We start from the raw sequence: 20,759 nt of genomic DNA on the forward strand, positions 1-20,759 counted from the left end.
TTTTTTGTTTGTTTTTAGTATTCAACTTTTTTTTTCAAAGCCAAAACATGTCTGTAGCTTGTAAGGCTTGCTCATTCACATTTAAATAGTAAGTATTCAAATACCTTCGCTATCGTTTACCCTTGGTACATAGTGCTTCAGAGAGGCATAGCTTTAGATAACTTTTTAATATGAGAAAGTGATCTTCGTTCATATAAGTACAAAGGGATGAAAAATGCAAGTAATCATTAGACCTTGTTTGTCCAGGATGCAGAACAAGCAAATCACTACAATCCTATGTATAAATTAGTGTTCTAGAATGCTAAATAGTAAAGACAAATTCAGCCAAAGTTTGTTTTATAGTATTTTCAATGTCCTTGAAGGAGATCAGTCTATTCAGCAAGAAAGCACTAAACAGACAGGCCCCAGCAGAGCTGTGGAGGGTGGGGCGGGCAGGGGAATAAAGAAAAAAGTAGCAAGGTGGGATTTACCAAACAGGAATGCAGCACTTGCATGTAATAAAGCAAATATTTACATTAAGCACAATACAGCAATTTATTTAGATGCTTAAATGAAGAATACAAAGGGAAATAAAGATCACAAAATTATACATACTACAACAGTGTGTCATATATTAGATGGTATAAATGAATACAACACCTTGTTGGTGTTAACTAAAGATAAAACTAAATATCCAAAACGCAGCACTTTTGTTTCAGTGTGCTGTTTCAACACAATACACTTTTATACAGATCTAAAAGGTGTCAAAATTAGTAGCTGCAAACTTGTTTCTTGCATGTGACTTTTCTTTTTTAGCTTAAAAGATTTCAGAAAATGGCTCTGAAATACATTTGTCATCTGTTGTAATGTCAAGGATATTCAGAACAAGAAAATTCTATAATACAATAGAGTCCAGATATATTTTTTTATGTCGCTGGCCTCTGTTTTGAGATTGTACAAGGTTATGTGCAAAAACTAAGTTTGTCAAAAATCATACTATAGCAGTTTCAAGCTTTTGCTAGGTAAACTAGATACAGCATTTATTACACAGCAGGGCAACACTAAAAAAGAGAAACAAATCTATGATGGGTACACAAGAACAATTTCATAAGCTTCACTTGAATAGGTCTAAAAGACTGTACAAATATACATTTCAACTATTCAGAATGATACATGAAAAAATCAATTTCCCCATAGTCTACTATACACGTTGACCTGGTAGCTTGTATGGTTGGCCCTACACTACCATGTGAAAAAGGGTAATGTTTAAAAAGACATACAACTGAACATGTACAAGAGTGAAAGAAATGTTGAAAATGCAGATAAAATAAACCTCTGCTTTTCTCTGTGTGCATTCTGGAGCCACCAGTTTATCCATTTTCACATTAAGTTACTGTGCTCATCCCAGCAGGTACTCGCAAGCAAGATTAGCCAACAGCATCCTTAAATAACCACTGGAGTAACAGCGGCCACAGCCACCCCACGCCACGACCTAGCACTCGAAGGCAGTACCAGTCAGAAGTTACGCTTAGCAGTCACACTGAAATGAAGGTGTTGAGACAGTTGTAGACTGGGTCACATTACGGACACTTCCGACCCGAGCAGCTTAGGCTTGCTGACTACTCAGCTCGACACCAGTTAAGCTGCCGTGCATTGGTTCCGCCACTCCATCAGTCACACTGTCAAACTGATCTCCATCCTCACTGTCAATTGTGCTATTCTGCCATTCCATCTGCTGATCTGACAAGCTCTCCTCGATCTCTGATGCATTTTTCCATTGTGACTGGTCCTTGGACCAAAACTCTTCTACTTTTCCATAGGAACGATTCTTCCACTTTGACTGTTCTTCATCACTTTCAGATCCACCCCCTTTTCTCTCAACAGCCGGTTTACTGCTGCCAGCATCTTCACTCTGGGAGGATTCATCTGTCCACACTTCTGGTTTTACTTCCGATGTATTATCTTCAAAATCAGAAACCTGCTGAGAACCAGGCCCACTTTCAGACTGTGAAGCTCCGTCTTTCCATTCAACAGCATCATCTTGATCATCCTGATCGCCCTCGCTATCCGAAACATCACCCACCAGTTTTGATGGTTCTTCAGCAGAAATAATCTCTTCATATTTAGAGCTTTCCTCTTGTTTTTGATCAGACTTCTCTTGAGATTGTAATGTATGTTCTTCAATTATTTTCTTGGATATGCTGTCCTCTGGGTTCTCCACTATGCCATCAGAAGAGGTTTTCCCACCAATCTCTGAAACACGCTGACCAAATGGACTACCACTTTCATTGTATTCCTCTTCTATATTTTCATAGCTGTCTGAGGAACTTTCATTGTCTTTTTCCAGGTTTATTTTTTTATCAACAGTCTTACTAACATTGACTCTGGAATTCTTTTCATCGTGGTTTTCAAACAGCCATTCAGCATCAAAATCCATTTCATGTTTAACCTTGTTTAACTCTTTCATATTGAAACCAAGCAGCACACCAGGTTTATATTTTTCACAATCTCTAACACATTTCTTCCTTTTGTTACTAAAATGAGATGCAATATCAGATTTCCATAGCCACAAACTGGCAGCCAGCTTTTCAATCTCTCTCCTAGTGGGATAGGGTTGCTTATTAAAATACTTTGTAAGAAATGTTTTCCTGGCTTCATAGGAATCATCTTCATGACCCTTGGGGTCCAACGCTAGAACTACAGGTTCTTCAGGCTTCTCCTCAAAGGCAGAGGGGGAGTCATCATCATCCATTTTCCTCTTCTTCATTAGCGAGAATTCCATGTGTTCGTAAGTACGTTTCAGCGGTGCTACAGCTGGAGACTGACTCAGCCGGGATGACGAAGTACCTTTGTCCTGGCCATTCTGAGTCTTCCCAACACCTCTGCAGTGAACAAGGTGCAGCGTTATAGTTGAGGCAGTCATGTTACTAGTATATACACCAAGGCAATGAATGCATTTGTAGGTTAGCTTTTTCTCAACTGGATGAACTGTCTGAATTACTTGATGCCTCTCCCGTAGATGATGTGCAAGCGCATCGGAGATAGGTCCTTTTAGGATTGAAAAGCAGAGAGGACACAGAGTTTTCCCCACATCTTTTTTGTAGGGAACTGCTGCTTGTGGAGAACTTTTTACAGGTACATCAGACTTCTCCTGGATTTTCGGCTGTGGTTTTGGAGGAACTGGGGGAGTATTCTGAGCGTGGTAAGCTACAGATTCAGCAGGAGCATCTCTCAGGTTGTAGGTGGTTACAAGAAGATGTATATTCGTGTGACTGCCCTGCTGCAATGTCAAATCAAAGGTTAGAGTGGAATCAGTTTTAGGTCCCATTTCTTCATCAACGTGAACCATTCGCATATGAGCGGCCATCTTTTCAACATCATTGAAGGTTGAACGGCAATAGGGACAAGACAGACCATGTATTAACATATGATTAAGCAATGTATCAGTGGGTAAATAGCGATTACAGTATAGACATTTGCTAGTGAAATTGTGTATTTTCATTATATAGTTAGCTACTGCAGGCACCTTCTCAGCCTTGTGCTCCTTTTCAAAGTGGACACTATACACATTTTCAGGAAACAGCTCATTACAGATTGTACAGATTTTCCACTTCTGTGTGGACGACGTATTGACAGCGGAAGGACCTGTAGCAGCTACAGGAGATTTCGAACCAGACTGACCTAATACTCTTGAAGCTGCCTGTGACTGAGACAATGATGTCTGTTTCAACTGAGCTGATGAAAGAGAAGAGGAGTTGGCAGACTGAAGAGAGTATCTTGCTGAGGCCTGGGATCTCTGTTCCCCTCCAAGAGTGTAAGGCCTTCCATTTCCACTTGTTGAAAACTGTTTCATTGTTTGTGATTGCTGTGGAATAGAAACTGGTGCATTACCACTTAAGTTTAGCCTTCCCCCTGGCTGACCAACATAACTTGGTGGTACCGATTTGACTCCGTAATTGTTTTGCTGTAGGTGAACATTTGACATCATATTGACTCCTGCAGAATTTAATGTCGGCTTTGGTATAGTGAGTCTGTTCATCATCTGCTGCGACGAAAGTGATCGAACACTGCCAGGGGAAAGGGGGCCCATCCTCTGAGGGAGTCCCATAGGCTTTTTGTCCTGTGGTTTTGGAGCTATTAGCATCAAGGGTTTAGATCTTGGAACCACAACGTTAGTGTGACCTATCATTGCTGTTACCTGATATCCTATACGTTCGTGGTCTTCGATAACATGCTGTACTAAAGCTTCGTATGATTTCGGCATAAAAAGGCATCGTTTGCAGTGAATACTACCCTCCTCTCGGGCACTGGAACTTAACGGAACTGCACCATTGAGTGACTTTTCACCTCCCTTCGCTACGTAAGGAGCAGCAACATGCTGAAAATGTTCCCTGTAAATGTGCTTTCTAACTATCTCATACAGAGGATCTCGGTAAGTGCACTTCTTACAGTAATAAACAGCTTGTTCTACACTGTCAGCCTGCTTAGGTTTAAGGCTATCATGTTTGCTTTTATCTTTAAAAGTGCTGATGCCTCCACTTGGTGTATTGGCATTTGGAGCATGAAATATTTTAATGTGCGTTTCCAAAGTCTTTTTGTCCGCATTGAAAGTACAGTAAGGACAATTAAGGAGAATCCTATTTTCAAAGTCTTCACTATGAACATTCCGGAAGTGGCTTTTGTACGCTGAAAAGAACTTCGAGGAAAATGGACATGCACTGCAGCAAAAGGGCTTTGTCCGATAGTCCTTAAAACAAAGAACAAAGCAGAAACTAAATATTGAAAAGCAAGTTTTAGAAAAATAACACCCACGATCTTCTCTAAACAATAATGTTTCTAAATAATAGTCTCAAGACCCACTGCAACAGTCTCAAACCTTTAATTTCTTCTCTCCAATTTCTGGCCTGCCGATCAGACCTTAAGAAGTTTATCATCTGAACATAAACATGAAGCGGTGAGTGCCAGTTCAGAGATTCCTCAAGAGTTTAACCATAAACTCAGCATGCAAGGCTCAATCATAAGCATCTTTCTCCACCAGTCATAAAAAAGCCTCATTCCCTGCAGCTGAGCTGCACAAAGAAGTTCACCACAAGCTCATTTCTTGGGGGGGGGCGGGGGGGAAGAGGCGAGCATGACTGTTTGAGTAGAATGAAACCATATCCAGAACCCAAGTTACACTTCCCACCAAAATCTGCCAAACATTCTTTAGCTATTTCAGTGTCATAATCCACTACAAACTTTAGTATCAAAGATGCTCTTCAAAACTTACTTTTGGTGAATAAATGGATTTAAGCTTACCAAGTCGTTTACTGAGGCCACACAAGCCCTTAAAGCCACCAAACCTTTTTCTTCTGATCAAAGCACAAACCTGATTTTTAAAACAATCTTGGATTGGGGGGGAAAAAATGGTATTTGAAAATTCCACACATGCAGCTTCCCTGCACCCTTTATCTTTGTTATATTTAACATGTTGCTGATGCACTTCTTGTCAAGTGTTGTAACAGAAACTGAAGTTACAATGGCCTTAGAGATAGCCACAAGCAATCTGGCATTTCAGATGAGATAAGACGTGAAATTAAAATAGTTACAAACATTCATCACAAGTGTCAAAACAAGTCTTGTGCATCAAGCTACGCATAGATCATTTGAAGCAGCTGGAGAGTTGTAGTCTCCCTCTGCATAAGTAAGAATATTTGCTTCTGTCCATCTCCTGAAGCCTCAGACATCTGGCAGGCTGGAGACAAGATACAACAAAACAAACTAAACAAAAGCTGTCTCCTTTTATAGTACAATTTTTATTCTGGAATTAACTAGAAAAAAGGACAACATCAGTGTATTTTATGGAACACATTAATAAAGAGATGTTTTTAGAGTAACCCTACACTAGAAGTCCATAATAACACAGGTTCCCATTTCCTGTAAGAGCAATACCTGATCTTTCAGGTGCTAAAAGAGGGCTTATTTTAAGAGAGATTTCTCACCACCTCACTGCTCTGTCCGTGCTGGTAGTATTCTATGTTGTACCATTGGTAGAGGCTACTGCACCACCCATGACTTGCCTTAAATGTGTTTAATCAGAATCAAGTATTATTTCCTCCCTCCACTTCCAGCTCAGTTCAAATTTCCTTTGTTCCTGGCTTAGACACATCTAAAAAATAAGACTTCCAGTGCTGTACAGAACTACGTATGCCTAAACCAAACCTCAGACACGGTCAGATTATGAGAATCTTCGGATGTGGCAGGCAGTTAACAGAGCTACAACAACAGTGGAGAGAGCAGCAGTTAGATGTGTTCATTTAAACTTTTTCCGAAATTATGAAAACGGGTAATGAAACATCAAGGAAAGCTAAACAACTTATCATGAACTGTATAAAATTGTTGATCTTTTGACCAGAAGGATGGTGAAATTGTGCTGAGCTTGAAAACAGATTTGCTCTTAATATGCAGTTGTCAAAAGGTGAGCAAGACTTCTTGACCAATGGGCTCTCCAGTATTTGGCTATCCATGCTACTAAGATAAAGACCAGGATTGCTGTCCCTTAAACTGATGACAAGTGAAGATCAATGGGTAAAACCGCGGGAAAAGCTCTTGGCATATTTATGAAACGCCCTTTAGCATGAACCATCTCCAGAATCAGATGTGTCAACACAAACTGTTACCAACCTGATTTTTTGTAAGCGATGGGTCCCACAATCCTACATCTTCCCATGTAGTGTTTTTCAAATAAAAGTCATTAGGTTCAAACTGCTTAAAATCCTGGAGAAGGGGAAGATGGGAAGAGAGTACAGAGAATCAAAACCAAAGACCAGCTGCTCCCTTCAGCAGCTCTTGTAAGCATCCACGCAGTCCTCAAGCGCTGCTGGCAAACAGTAGGTATTATCAACTCAGAGAAGTGTGGGTACTGAAGATGCACCTCTTTGGAGGTGAAGAGTTGAGAACAGTCTCAATACTGTAAAACACCTGAAGAACTATTTTCAATACTCATCCTCCTAATTAACCCAAGACTGTAATTACATACCTGCCCCATTTTCAAAAGCAGTCACGGAGAAAAGTATTCCTGGGCTGGTGCTAAACATTTAAGATCATCTAGATGCTGTACCATAACTCTGATGTTTGGTTTTTTGTTTGTTTGGGGTCTTTATGGGGGAAGGGAGAGTGTTGTTTGATCGACTGATTTAGGTTTTTGTTTTTTTTTTAATGACTTTAAATTTCACACGGGAATTCAGACAGAAGTTTTGAAAGTTTGACTATCTGTACGATGTCCAAGAAGCCCAATTCCTATTAAAAAACCCAATCTTACGAAGTACTTTGGCATTTCATCTTGGGCATATAAGTCAGCAGGATATCAGGACTCAAAAATAGCATTTCCACTGAAATGAATACTGAAAGTAACATTGTCCCAGTTCAGAACTTTACCCTTGGAAGTTATACTTGCTCCACAAATTTTCCAAGCAGGAAGGACTGGCATTTCTTTCCCTTACACATCTCACTTAAACGCTCTTTAGAGAGACACTGACAGAAAAGCCAAAGCAAAGAGGTCATAATTCGCTGAGTACTTTATGGAGTTACAGTGTGTGAACTGACAGTACAGAAGTTACGCGCTCAGCAGAGAAAGCTGTGCTTTTGAGACGACAGTTAGGACGTTTGTCCAGAAGAGCAGCACAAATACCTTTCCCTTCTAGGGACTAACACAGGTACAGAAGTGATTCTTTAACTCAATGGCTGACTGTTTAGCACTGACAAACACTTCATGAAAACCCAAGAACATCCTATACTGCACCTAGGTCTTGCTTCATTCCTAAATGTTCAGTTAGCAAATGCTATTTTTAAGAATCCAACATAAACAAACGACAGCCTACCTTCAATATGTATCAGGTCAGTCACACATAGCCTGAAGTCTATCTTGTCTCCACTAAACTTTCTAAAAGTGTTTACAGGTATGTTTCTGCTCAAGTTATTAATTAAAAGTCTTACTTTGTGTAGAACTTAAAGCAATGGCTGGGTATCAACGCCTGATCAACAAGGCTCAAACGGAACCTCAGAATCATTCTCAGAAGCTGAGAACAGAGGAGCGTGGTGTGAGAACAGGATATAGGGGATTTCTTCAAAATTCACAGTAACAAGTTAACATTTTGTGAAACAGGTCTTAAAATAAAAAAAATGTCGTACACCAAAGACCTCACAGTCCCAGTAACTCTGGAGCATTTCAGCTCTTAACTGCAACACTTGGGAGGTGTCATACTTACTTCTATATGTTCTTTACAGTATTCCAAACCAATGTCACTAAGTATTTTTTTCACAGTTTTCCGGGCCTTTCTTAAACTGCCAAGGTTGTTGACAGGAAGTTGGAACATAGTTTCTATTGAAAAAGAAAGTAAGAGAAAAGGTTTAAGTCAAACGTGTTTTGTCTGATAAGAGTGCTGCACTTCTAATTATTAGTAATTTTCTGTCTCATTTTACCCATATAACTCAGTATCAGAGCTGTACCATTAACTAAGAAACTACCACGTTTTCTGTCTAATTTGTTCTTAAATGAGGCTGGACATAAAGCTAGATATTGACAAACTTGTAAGAGCACTTAAAAACCCAACAAATTGATACAACAACTATTACAGGAGTAATCAGCTGCATTTGGAAATAACTTTTTTTCAAAAAGTGTTTGTATTTACATGAAATTTACCCCCTATGCTGAAGCACTTAAAAACTCAAATTATCTTTTGTTCATACCTATATCCTAACTGATTTGAAAATTGGTAAGTTGGGGTTCAAGGTTTGTGTCAGTCTTGTAATAGATTTAATAGTATCTCTTCAGTGAGAAGCATGCTTCTTACATTCCACTGGATAAGAAATTAATATTGTTTCCTCCATTTACTGTATTTATAGCTTTCAATGGCTGACAAGCTGTTTAGTATACATCATTCTTTTATTAAAATGGGACCTGAAAGTTTGGATAGAGCCCTTCAGAGACATAAATCACTGGAAAAAGCACAAGAGATGGCTTAACACCTCTAAGTGTAGCTGGATGTTTTCAGCCTAAAAGACAACTCTCCCTTTCAGTTCCCCACACAGAGATAGCTAATTCTAATTAAACTGTCTGCTAATGATTGGGGCTATCCAGCTAAAAAGAGTCTAAAATTTTAAGATATGTGGATTCCCAGATTCAGCCATTACCACTACGACTTCTTCCAAATGCTAATAACTAGTCTTATTTTGTGTATACAGGAGTTCTCAGTCTGCATGCTGCTATCATTATGGTAAGCGCTTGTTCAGCTACAGAACCATCATCAGGAAAGAAGGCATCTGCACTGTAAGAAGGTGTAAAATGGCAGAAATGTGAAAGACCCTGACAACGTACAGTTATTGTGGAAATGACAGGGGGTGGAGCAAGCAATAAAAAGGTAGGCTTTTCTCAAAGAAAAGGGGAGGAAGCTTCTTAAATAGCAAGAAAATGTCAGAGTTGTTACCTTGTTCCCTAGGCTTCAATGGTCCCATGCCTGTTGTGTAAAGAATATCACCTCAGAAGATAAAAGCTGTATTTTTGATAATTAATGCTTCCGTGAGCCAATTCAGAAATGTTGCTTTGTTTGAACAAAAAAGCATGATTCATATCAACAAATTAATCCACTGTAAGGCCAAAGACTACCTACATCAACTAAAAATGGACTTTTTTTGTTAGAAGCTCGAAAGTATTTTTTAACTGCCTAGAAGGCAGAGTTAACAGAAGTTTGCAGCCATTAAATATTTGAGTTAAGCAAAAATTCTTCCCTTTTGTCATTACATCAAGGGCAATTGCTAAGCTACACAGAGTTTACTAAGAAATTTTCTCATAGTAGGAAGAAAACAGTTTGTGATTACAACAACTGAGTATCTGTGATGAAAACCAACCCTTCTACATGCACCATCATGCATACTCCTTAAAGTATTACTTGTCTATTCACCCACTAGCCTTTTTATTTTCATATTCCTACCATCTTTTACTAGGTAATGCTTTTAAGACTGTCACTAATGCCTTACTGTGCCATGATTCTCACCAACAAGACTGTTCAGTTTCTGAAATAAACAAAACTGTGTAGTTCTGCATGTAACAGTGCTAGTACAAACCACTTCAATCCGTTTCACCGTCTGAAAATTTTCAGAAGTACCAAAGCAACTCTGATCATTAAGCATTTTGGTACTTGTATCAGGGTGGCCACTGGCACACATTACCAGAAGCAAATATAGCATCATTTTAACACCCCTATATGAGAACTAGGCAAAGAAAAAAAAAAGTTTGGGCCTTGTCTATAAACCTCAGGGATTCCAAGTTACTCAGCTATAGTATCTGCAATAATGAAGTTACTTAGACACATCATGCAAAGTGAGTAATGATAGTAAATTTCAAACAGCGTAGGCCAGAAAAGAAGTATTTCAATGTTCTGTATTTCAATGTTCTGTACTAATTTCGTCCAAGTAACACTCTTTAACAAAAGAGAATTTAGTATAAACCAAACCATCTTGATTTCTTCACATATAAAACTCTAAATGCAAGTATATTCATTTACATCACTGTAGAGGTGTTTCAGCTACTCTAGTCTCAGTGAAAAGGATTAGAATTGGAAAAAAATTAGAATTAAGTTCATATGAGAGGTAGCTATGTTCTATATCTTCTCTGGCACACTTTCATTTTAGGGAAACTCAAACCCACTTCAGAAATATGAAGAACTGGCATGCTAGTGAAATACCCTCTAGGTCGATTCACTTACAAGCTTCATAACATGAGCCCTAATGAAGCTATGAAGAGCACTTCCACAGGTGTTCTTTGCCATCTCAGAGGAGGCAAGGATTAAACAGACCATGGCAGTAAACTACTCTCGCTTCCCAGTTATTCCCTCTACAGGCTCTAACGACTTTGTAAGGGAAAACGTGAACTGCTCTTTTCTTATACTGTATCCATTCTCATCTGTACTCTTTTATAATCAAGTATTTCATCTGCAATTATAAACAACACCCAGGTCTAAGATGTTCTCCCTCTCTATGCAAGAGTGAATGCGATTGTTCAAATAATTTGATTCATGTCATCCTTTCACAATGCTACTCACTCTTGTCCCGTGAATTATTTTTAATCCTCATAAAGGACTAGGAAATAAGGTTTGATTCTGAGTTTCTAACTTGTTGTTACTTTGAAAATTGACTCAGGTAAATCAGTTATTTTACCAAAATCTGCATTCAAGCTTATGCCCCTTTCCTCTTTCTATTATTAAGAGCTATGTCTAAAGGCACACACTGAAGAAAAGTTTAAAGAAAAACAATTTCAACATACATAAGATTTTATAACTCTGTACTGTGTGTTAGGCTTTAACTACAGAATGTGCCAAGTTCCACCCTGCTTTTCTACCCGTCCTTGCCCATACTGTGGTATCAGTTTTACTGTGTAAGCACCTCTGGGCAGAGGCTGTATCCTGTTATTTGTACTATTACTTAACATGCCTTTGGATGAAGTAAAATAAAAATAATACCATTTATGACAAAGTACAAGCACATAAATGGTGGAAAAGCTTTTGAAAATAGTAATTCATATTTACCTTGCAAATAAGAATTTGTATTGAGAAATTGTTGTATTAAGAAATTAAGACCACAAAGAGTAAATTTATGTATTTCAGGGCAATATTACTATCAGTTTAGCTACTTCAGCAAATAGAACTACAATCTCCTTGACTGAAAATATTATTTGAAGTTTGCAATTTTGCTTCAATTGTAAAAACAATGTCTAATGTAGCTTAAAGTTGAGCCAGGTCCATTTTAAAGACATGAATAGTAACTGAAAATATTTAACAGGGCTAAGAATCAGCAATGCCAATTTTGTGAAGTATTAGTAACATGTTCGTTTAAAAGATGGTAAAGAAAAAGGGGGAAAATGCATTTGCTTAAGAATTTGAACTCCTAACTAGCCCATTGATTAATGCAAATGGTTTAGTAAGGTTGTGTCCTATTTGCAATTGCCCAGTAGTAGCATTTTCTCTATTTTTGATCTGTAGTTGAAGTATAAGTGAAGCTTAACGTTTCCAGGTGGAAAAAACAACTCCAACCTGCAGCTTCTTCTCATACGCCAGTCACTACAAAATAGCTTTCAATGCTGACCCCACTGCCACTTTTTTCGTGACTTAAACCAGATCCGATTTGTGTGATACTAGAACTGCATTAACAGTGAAACAAAAAATACCACGTAGTGCACAGATTTGATTTATATCCTTAAACACAGATCACAAATAGGCAAGAAAATATGCTGCTTTAACATTCTATTCCCTCTCCTCCCTAAACAGAATTCGGAAGTATGGCTCTGAACATTAAGCTACAATAAAGTAACAGGAGTTTGCTTTCAAAGCGCAGCATATCTTTTTAGTTTCTTAAACTCAAGAACATCCATTTATTACAAGTTCTTGCTGCTGCAGTTCATAGAGCAAGAGTGAAAAATATTAATGTAGCCAAGAAATTAATCATGGCTGTACTAATGCCTTTTCTCTAAAGGCAACTGAATAAGCGTTGCTCTCACTGTATTGCATTGGTTCAGTAACGCTTTCAGTAGCTTCTTCGTAGTTACCTGTATACTCGATTTTTTCATCAAAAATTATATGAAGCAGCATAGTCAATATGTTCAGGATTTGAATATTTTCAAGTGAGCTTCAAATCCAATGGGATAATGTCCTAGTAATGTTATTCTAGAATCACCCAAGTTCTTAATATCAACCGTAGAAACATCAGTGCATGAAAACATTATATTTTAAAGCTTTTAGCAAGCTGTGCTGTTTTCTTCAAAACCAAACTCCCCACTTAAAGAATATGCTCATTTTGCTTGTAAAGAAACCATTTTTTTCTCATGATAAAGCCAGAGTCAGTACAATTTGTCTTCAGGCAATAATCACTGGTAAACTTGAAAGCCAGCAACAAATCTTAAAACAATACTTACTATAAAATAGCTTATTTTAGTACAAAATGCCACTAACAACTTCTTCACTAAAGAATCCAACGCTTTCTCTCAATTACTGTGTCTAATACACCTAGAAATGCCAAATACACCATGATTATATAAAAAAGTGATAAAGAAAGCAAATTATTTAGGACTGCCTGCAAACAAGATGTCTATTCTATCTGCACCATCTTCTTGCCTCTGCCCTTCTGCCTACCTCACAGGCAAGTCTTAAAGACAAGACATTATCAAGATCTTCCTATCACAACGCATCATAATAGAGGATATAAATTAGACCTTCACATCTGAAAACTGAAGATCAACCTTACTTTGCAAATTCTGCTTGATAGCTGAATCCAACTCACCTCATCTTAACAACAAACTAATCCTTAAGCAAATACAGGTCATTTTATTTAGAAAGTTTCCTGACCATTTAATCAAAATTAGTGGAGAGCCAGACACAGTCTGTTATTATTATGGCTCGTGACTACAAAAGGAGCTTTTAGCATCTCCATTCATTTCTATTTACAGCAAGTAACTCAAATTGTAATCGCAATATACACAACAGACTGCTGGCACATCCCTGAATGTGGACATTAAAACAGTTGGGATTAATAAGAGTCTCAAATTATCATTTAGACATTAATACTGTTCTTGAAATGAGGTATCCTTTACCTGACCAAAAGCTGATGTTTAAGAGAAGACACCTGGAACGTCTCTTCGCTGTCAGAGCTGTTTCTTTCTGCTCTGAAGCTTAGATCTAAGTAATTCTTCTAACAGAAGACAATACTAAGGAATGCAGCATCCAGCACTGAGAAAACCCACTTGTGCTTTAATCTGGCACAGAAGCCATCGCTACCTCCAGCATCCCTCACAGGGAAGGATGCCCATAATAAACAGTCACAGAGTAACTGATCCTTCTGTAAAATAGTTTACTTTGATGCTGTTTCTACTGTTTTTCTACTGAAAAGCCAAAACTGAACAGTCCTAAATACTCTGCATTTCACTGAAGACAAACAGAAGGCACAAGCAGCAAGCTTTACACATCTATCAGTTACCAATTCCTGCTGGTTAAAGAAGTGCTACTTAGCTAATACTACAGGCTCAGTAGAGAACTACTCTCAGAGATCCCAAAATAGCTTTCAAAAGCAGCTCAGCAGGATTTTTTTTTTTTTTTTTAATAAAGGAGGTTCATTTATCCTGAGATGATACCACTCAATCAATGACAATTCCAGCCCAGGAGTCCAGTTAGCAGGACATCCTGTATTTCCACATATTCTATTTTATATCAGCCAAAGCATAATTAATTTTTATTATTTTCCTGTATGGTTCTACTCTATCCTATTAATTCCTGTACAAGTCCTAGATATTAAATACATTACAGAATGCTTCTTCGTAAGGGAATGTGCATCTGTACATACATTCACAGAAAAATTAGTTGAGGTGATTACACGTATGTTCAGCAAAAATAATTCTACAAAGAAGCATGAGTATTTTTTATCCTCATTAACTAACAGGAATAATGAGATCTGCCTTTAAGTCAACCAGTTATTTTCAAGTTCATGATTCAACAAACATAGAATGAAGTTTGCATCTGCCCTTCTGTTTCCTACTTCTAGACTTGGATCCCACCTACAAATGCATTGGGAGCCCTTGTTTGCAAGTTGAATTACACATGGATCTACACTAAAGTCCTGGGTGGAGAGAATAAATGATTACTTAAAACAAGACAAACAACGTCCTTACTAGAAATATCCAGGTAGTAAGAAAATGGATTACTGACCTAGCTGTAAGAAATTCTGAAAAATCAGACTGATTTAATAAGAAGATCTTGCTCATCTTCAGTCTGCTTGTACACAAAATGTCTGACTGTACCAGTCACAACATAACAGTAAAATAAGCAGGCTAACTGTGTAAGAAATATTTGGAACCTTATAAAGGTCTAATCCCCAGCCAGGTACTGATTCCTAGAATAATTCGAATGTAAGCAGAAAAGACAGGCTACAAAAGAGCAAAGTATCATTACTAAATCAGAAACACTGTACTTCAGTTTTCATGTCACAGTCACATTTTGGAGATGCAAAGACCTATTTTGGACAAACTTCATGCAGTACTATTTCACTGCTATGGGTAACAGCCACTATGCAAAGCACAAAGAGTTAAGCCAGGCTTCCTAGCTAGCACACATGCATTAACGAAAAGGCCTGAATCAAGTACACTCAGATCTTCATCCATAAACCTGAAGGGGGGGCGGGAGGGAAGGTTTTGTGAAAAAGCTAGGAGTATTTGCAAGGTAAGCAGAAGAACAACAGTTAAGAGACTTCACAGAACCAAGTGTGTACGTGGTACTGTGCTTGGGAGAACTGAAGAACTGTCTTTGGCTTTTACCAGGCTATAAGAGTCCCAGGAAGGAAGAACTTAATCTCAAGTGCAATTCTGATATGTGCATCTTATAACCTCAAAGTTAGGCCATAAAATGACTACAAAGACTTCTGAAGTTTGAGAAGTCTACAGGAACCAGTTCAGTTCACTCAACAGAATCACATCCCGAAATGGGAATGGGCCAGGACACAATATAGATGGATTGATTTAAATTAATAATTATGTCCAAGTTTTAGGAAGCAACCAAAACTGCAGGCCAAAAGAAGCAACAACATTGTGCCTCATTTGTTTAAAATGAAAGGCAATTCTTCAGTGTTTTCAAAGAACTTGGGTTCATGGCTGTAATAAAAAAGGGACCTCACTTCAAGGTTAGTATTGCTTCACAGCAAAGGGCTTTCTCTCTTTTTTCTAATCTTCTTAGCCATAGCTGGTAAAATACTAGTAGGGGAAAATACTGTGAAACACCTTGAAATACTCTCAGGAGCACTAGTGTGAACAATATTCAGAAAGAAAAGATAGTTCAAGTGAACAGGAGGGACAAACCCATTACTAGAGAAAATTTCTGCTGAGTTTTATGAACTTTACAGTGCAAATATCCTAAGACACAGGAAATCAAGACTTCTAATTTTTATGGCATGACAAAAAAAGCAGACAGGAAACAAAGTCTAGCGCAAAAATTAACCACTGCATAGTCACAGAGAAGTTTCAAACCCAAAATTCTTCAACTTTTTTTCTTATACAGATTTTAGCATTTAGATAGACTTGCAGTGACTTTCAACTCCAAATTACCTCTGCATCAACTTGCTACTCTTACTAGCACTTCAAATTCCAGATGGAAACAATTGCAGTCACTATTCTAAACACATCCAGAATGTGAAGTCTGACACATCCTCCTGTTACATTACTCTAAGTGATTTTTAAACAACTTTTAGCATTTAATAAAAATAAACTATCCTCACTGTACCAGTTTCAAGCACTTCAAGTTAACATGGCCATGCAGTTCAGCCCTTTAACACATCAGTTACCAAGGGACTGGAACCACCTAGAAAACCGAGTCAAAAGATGAGTTAAAAGAAGATTAATGTGCAATTATTTGGAAAATTAATTCATGTAAAGTACAATACTGCTTGCCTGCTTTAGAGTTCTATATTGCAACAATTAACGTTTTCTTATGCTACATATTTTCCTCAGTGCAAACCGTCCTCCCTTATGAGGGACACACCGATCTCCTACGCAATACGCTGCGTTCACACCTTGAGAACTCTGACCTTGCAGGAAGGCAGGCACTCAGGAGAGAGAGAATAAGGAACACAAGAGGGAGAAACAGCAAAACCCCCACACCAGTCAAATTATCAGAGGTGATAAAAAAAGAGAAAGCTTCCACTTGGCTTTAGACTCCAAAAGCTGTTTCTATTTTAGTGTAACTAAAAATCTTAGTTCTCCAGTGGGTCTTTTGTACGTTGGACCTGATCAGAAGAGCTGCCTTGCAGCCTGCTACCTTTGATACCACCAGGTAACACACGTGAGACTATTTCAGCTCTGCCAACTTTATCTAGAACAACGAAACAGAGGATCTTCTAGCGTACGGCTTCAAAACCCCCACAAGGTAACAATGCTATTCTGATTCCAGGAAAGATGCACCAGTTTCAGAACAAGACAGCCTTCTCTCTACTAAAATCTTCAGCAAATATTCCAAATCTGCCTCATCATGTTATCGTCATTTTTGGACAACATTATTCAAAGTTCTTACTACGCTTGTTTCATGTCTGAGCTTTGTTACAGTACTAACAAGCAGCAAGTATAATATATTTCTAATGTCACAGTCTCAATAGTAAAATGGTGGTTTCCATCCAGAAATAGTTTAAAGACCTAAAGAAATAATCTGGAGGAAAATCTTGCTGTGTAAAGGAACCAAGACAGCACCAGTCTAGATTTTCTAGAAAACCAACTCTAGGTTTTATTCTCTTTACGCTTAACTGAAAATTACACCATTTCCTTACCACCACACTTTCAGTTTGTACCATTAGGAAAGCCTGCCATGACCAGCGAGCACAGAATTGTAGGCAACTCTAGACATTTCACTGAGGAAGATGTCTTCACTCAACAAGGCTGTAAAGAACACCACTGTGAAATGGCAAGTAAAACACAGTTATGGAATCCCCAAAAGCTATACACAAAAAACCCCCAGTCCCTAGTGCGTTTTATTCTTATTCAGGCATCTCAAACCTGTATGAGTAGGCTAGGTATCCTAATGCTCTTTATAGTGGCCACTGATTCTTCTGAAGTGGAACCACACCAGTGGAATATATTATTTTTTAAATTTTCCTTTTTTTTTTTTCCATACAAAAAAAGTATGGTGCCAACATTGCTACTGATACTAGAGGAATAACTGGAAAGTTACTGTCTGCATATCATTTGCATATCATTTATTTCCTCTGAAAATTTTATGAACATCGTTCTAAGATTATCTGAGTTCACAGAGCTGAGAACAGTTAGAAGTAATAGTCAAGAAAAGGAAAACAAAAAAAAATTAAACTTTCCTAGTGAGTACTGAGTGAAAATTAGGAATGAAGAAAGAAAAAAATTACAGAAATAAAAACGAGGCTCCTGGAAGCAAATTTTTTTTTTTACATGCATTTATCAGTTTTCTTGACATACAATTTATTTTACCAGCTGATGATTCCCAGGCCTACAATGAAAACCTCAAAGGAACAGAGAGATCGAAAGCTGGTAAACTCATTTTGAGAGCATTTTCCCCTCACAATCAACTATGTAAAGTTACTCATAATAAGCAACATCTACCCCTCACTGTACCCCTTAAACACTGTAAGGTTGGTTTGTTTTTTTTTCTCAATTGAAAGGATCAGCACTAAAAAGAAAAGCTGTATGCGTAGTCATTATTTTTGCTATTTTGGTTTTGTTGAGTAATAAAATTATTCAGCCACATAGGAGTTGGCAGTCTTATTAATTACATAACTCTTCTCTTTGTCATTGTGGCTACGTCCTTCCACGCTACCTCATCATAACTGATCAGTCGAAACAGGGGTGCCAAAACACTTTTATGGAGTAAAAAAATTGTAGATCTTTTCTCCTAACCCAAACATATGTTAAATACAGAAAATCCAAAAGATGCAGACAATTGAATCAGTTTCTCATTTCCAGATAGCTAGTTCTGTACTACTGTTTAGAAGAGGCAATATGTCACCAAACATTAAGCATGACAGCCCCTTCCCTGCAATGTTTACTGTGAACACCCTGCAGCAAAGCCCAGTCTTCCAAGAAGGGCTGCAACACAGCTGGGAAGCTGTAAAGATGGGAGCAAACTACCATCATGTGTGCACAGGCACCACCCCTTTTACTCTCGGCTCAAATGTCTAAATGGACCAGAAGGGGTTCCAGAGGACTAGACTCTCATCCACTATAAATCCACTGCCGGTTCATAAGCCTACAACTAACGTTTTAGGACTACTGCAAAAAAACACATTTTAACTCCAGATATAAAAGTCCTATACGAAATTTAATAAAAACGCAACTTCAGAAGGGGTATTCCTACTGTGATGTGGACATCTACTGTTGTCAGTTTTCCAGATTTGATGCCAAGGTGTTGGCTGAATTTATCAAATCAAACGTGATGCCAACCGATTTGATGCCAGCACCTTAGATCTAATGACACAGAAATATGCATCCCTTGAACTGCTGCTTCTTAAAAGCATTCTGTGAAATTCCATGCATACTTCCCTACAACTTTTGTTAAATAATTTACCTCGGAATAAAACTGAGGATGAAATTACAACTATCTCTTGGGCACGTTACTAAAAAGAAGAAAATAAACCATCACTTTTACCTTCTCTTATAAGCACATTTGGTTGACCCTTCCCTTCCTAATACTGTCATTTACACATATTATATAGACTGAGAAAACCTGAACTGTTCGGTGATCTGAACCACAGTACTATCAACTGTACTGTTGAAGAAAGTATTAGGTGTGAGCATGTGTGCAAAACAATTTCATAAGCAACATGTAAACCCAGCCTCGTCTATCCCATTGTGACTTTGAGAGTTTGTACACATCTGTATTCAATCTTGTCTTATTAAAATAATTAGCTCTAAGAACTATAATTCATTAAATTTCAAATGAAAAGATATTAATATTTTCTGCTATTTCAGCACACGCTTACAAAATGGAACTGTTTTTACTCTCTCTTTTCCCCTCTCCCCCTCATCATCCCTCTGCTGCTTCAGAAGGTCCGTCCTTCCGTCGCTCTTTACCCCTCATCCTTTCTTTGCTGGTTCTTGGCCTTCTTGGTCCTTACCTCGCTCATTTTCCCTCTTCTCATCTTCCCTGCGCCAATTCATAGCGTCCACATTCTTTCGTCGTTCTCTCTCATCCTGTCTCCACCGCTTCTTGATATCTTTGTCCTTAACTTGCTCATTTTCTCTCCTCTTCTCATCATCCCTGTGCCATTTTATTGTTTCTGCATTTTTCTGCGGCTCCACGCTTCTTTTGAGATAGTCTTGTCGCCTCCTCCTCTTTTTTAACATATCCCTTTCCCTGGCACGAGCCTGCTTTTCTTTCTGGGAAAGAAAAGCTTTACGGGGCATCATGAGCTGCTGCTGTACCTGTAATAATATCGTATCCATGGAATAATATACTATACATGCACTCAGTCAGGCACCAACAACTCTAATTTGGAGCTGAATACTTCAGACACTAAGCCAAGATAATTTACTGCTGCCTCTCTTTCTTTCATAAAGCTCTGCTAGCTCCATATCAGATAATGACAGGCATGTTGCTATGTTCAGCTCCAGGCACACACCTAACTGGCACCTCTGCAGCTGGCGCGCATGTAGCACTGACATGTCAGCCCCCGAAGACCCCAGGCCTAAGCCTTATGGTTTCGCTCCCCTCCCTCTTACAACTCCTCCCACAGAGTTTTAACCAGCCACTTGGCGTTACTGCATCCAATTTAAGGAAGAGGCCGATAGAGTTGTGAAGGAACCTTGTGAATGTTCAAACCTTGGCTGCTTCTCTTACTGGAGATCTACATCTAATGAAACTTCAGGGTGCTTATTTATCTTTTCAGACCTCCACCTCTACCAAATTTGGTTGAAAATGGCCAACCTTTTTCTTGGCTGGGAGGAGGGAGGGGGGATTAGGAGACAAGCCACAATCTGAAAAATGGTATAAACTTTGTTTGCTTGGGAAACCTGGCCAAAACATTTAACTGCAGTTAATGAAATAAGTCCTGACTCATCTACTCAAACTTCCTCCAAGTATGTTACATCTTGCTATTCACAAGAACAAAGGAAAAAAGAATGTGACTATTTACTTGGAGTTGCTGCCAACAGCATTTGTGATGAGTGGGGCGTTTTGGTTTTGTTGTTTTGGGGCATTTTGTTTGTTTTGTTTTTAGAGAGGTGTCAATGAAGACTACCTTTTAACAAATTGTTTTAC

General features: G+C 38.3%; 1 protein-coding gene across 13 annotated transcripts in view; it reads right to left on the reverse strand.

Moving 5' to 3' along the window:
• Positions 1-285: 285 nt before the first annotated feature.
• The window catches only part of ADNP (activity dependent neuroprotector homeobox), a 32,863-nt gene continuing 12,389 nt past the window's right edge, over positions 286-20,759 (reverse strand). For 12 of the 13 annotated variants that reach the window (XM_075438531.1, XM_075438535.1, XM_075438523.1 and 9 more), the window contains 4 exons: positions 19,618-19,924; positions 8,226-8,338; positions 6,643-6,735; positions 286-4,726 (listed from right to left, as the gene is read on the reverse strand). In XM_075438531.1, the coding sequence (XP_075294646.1) occupies positions 1,586-4,726; positions 6,643-6,735; positions 8,226-8,338; positions 19,618-19,924 (3,654 nt within the window). In that variant the 3' untranslated portion in view covers positions 286-1,585. The remainder of the gene's footprint in view (positions 4,727-6,642; positions 6,736-8,225; positions 8,339-19,617; positions 19,925-20,759) is intronic. The other variant, XM_075438536.1, reaches the window with a different exon arrangement.

This window comes from Opisthocomus hoazin, chromosome 18 (genome assembly GCF_030867145.1).
Source record: "Opisthocomus hoazin isolate bOpiHoa1 chromosome 18, bOpiHoa1.hap1, whole genome shotgun sequence".
NCBI lineage: Eukaryota > Metazoa > Chordata > Aves > Opisthocomiformes > Opisthocomidae > Opisthocomus > Opisthocomus hoazin.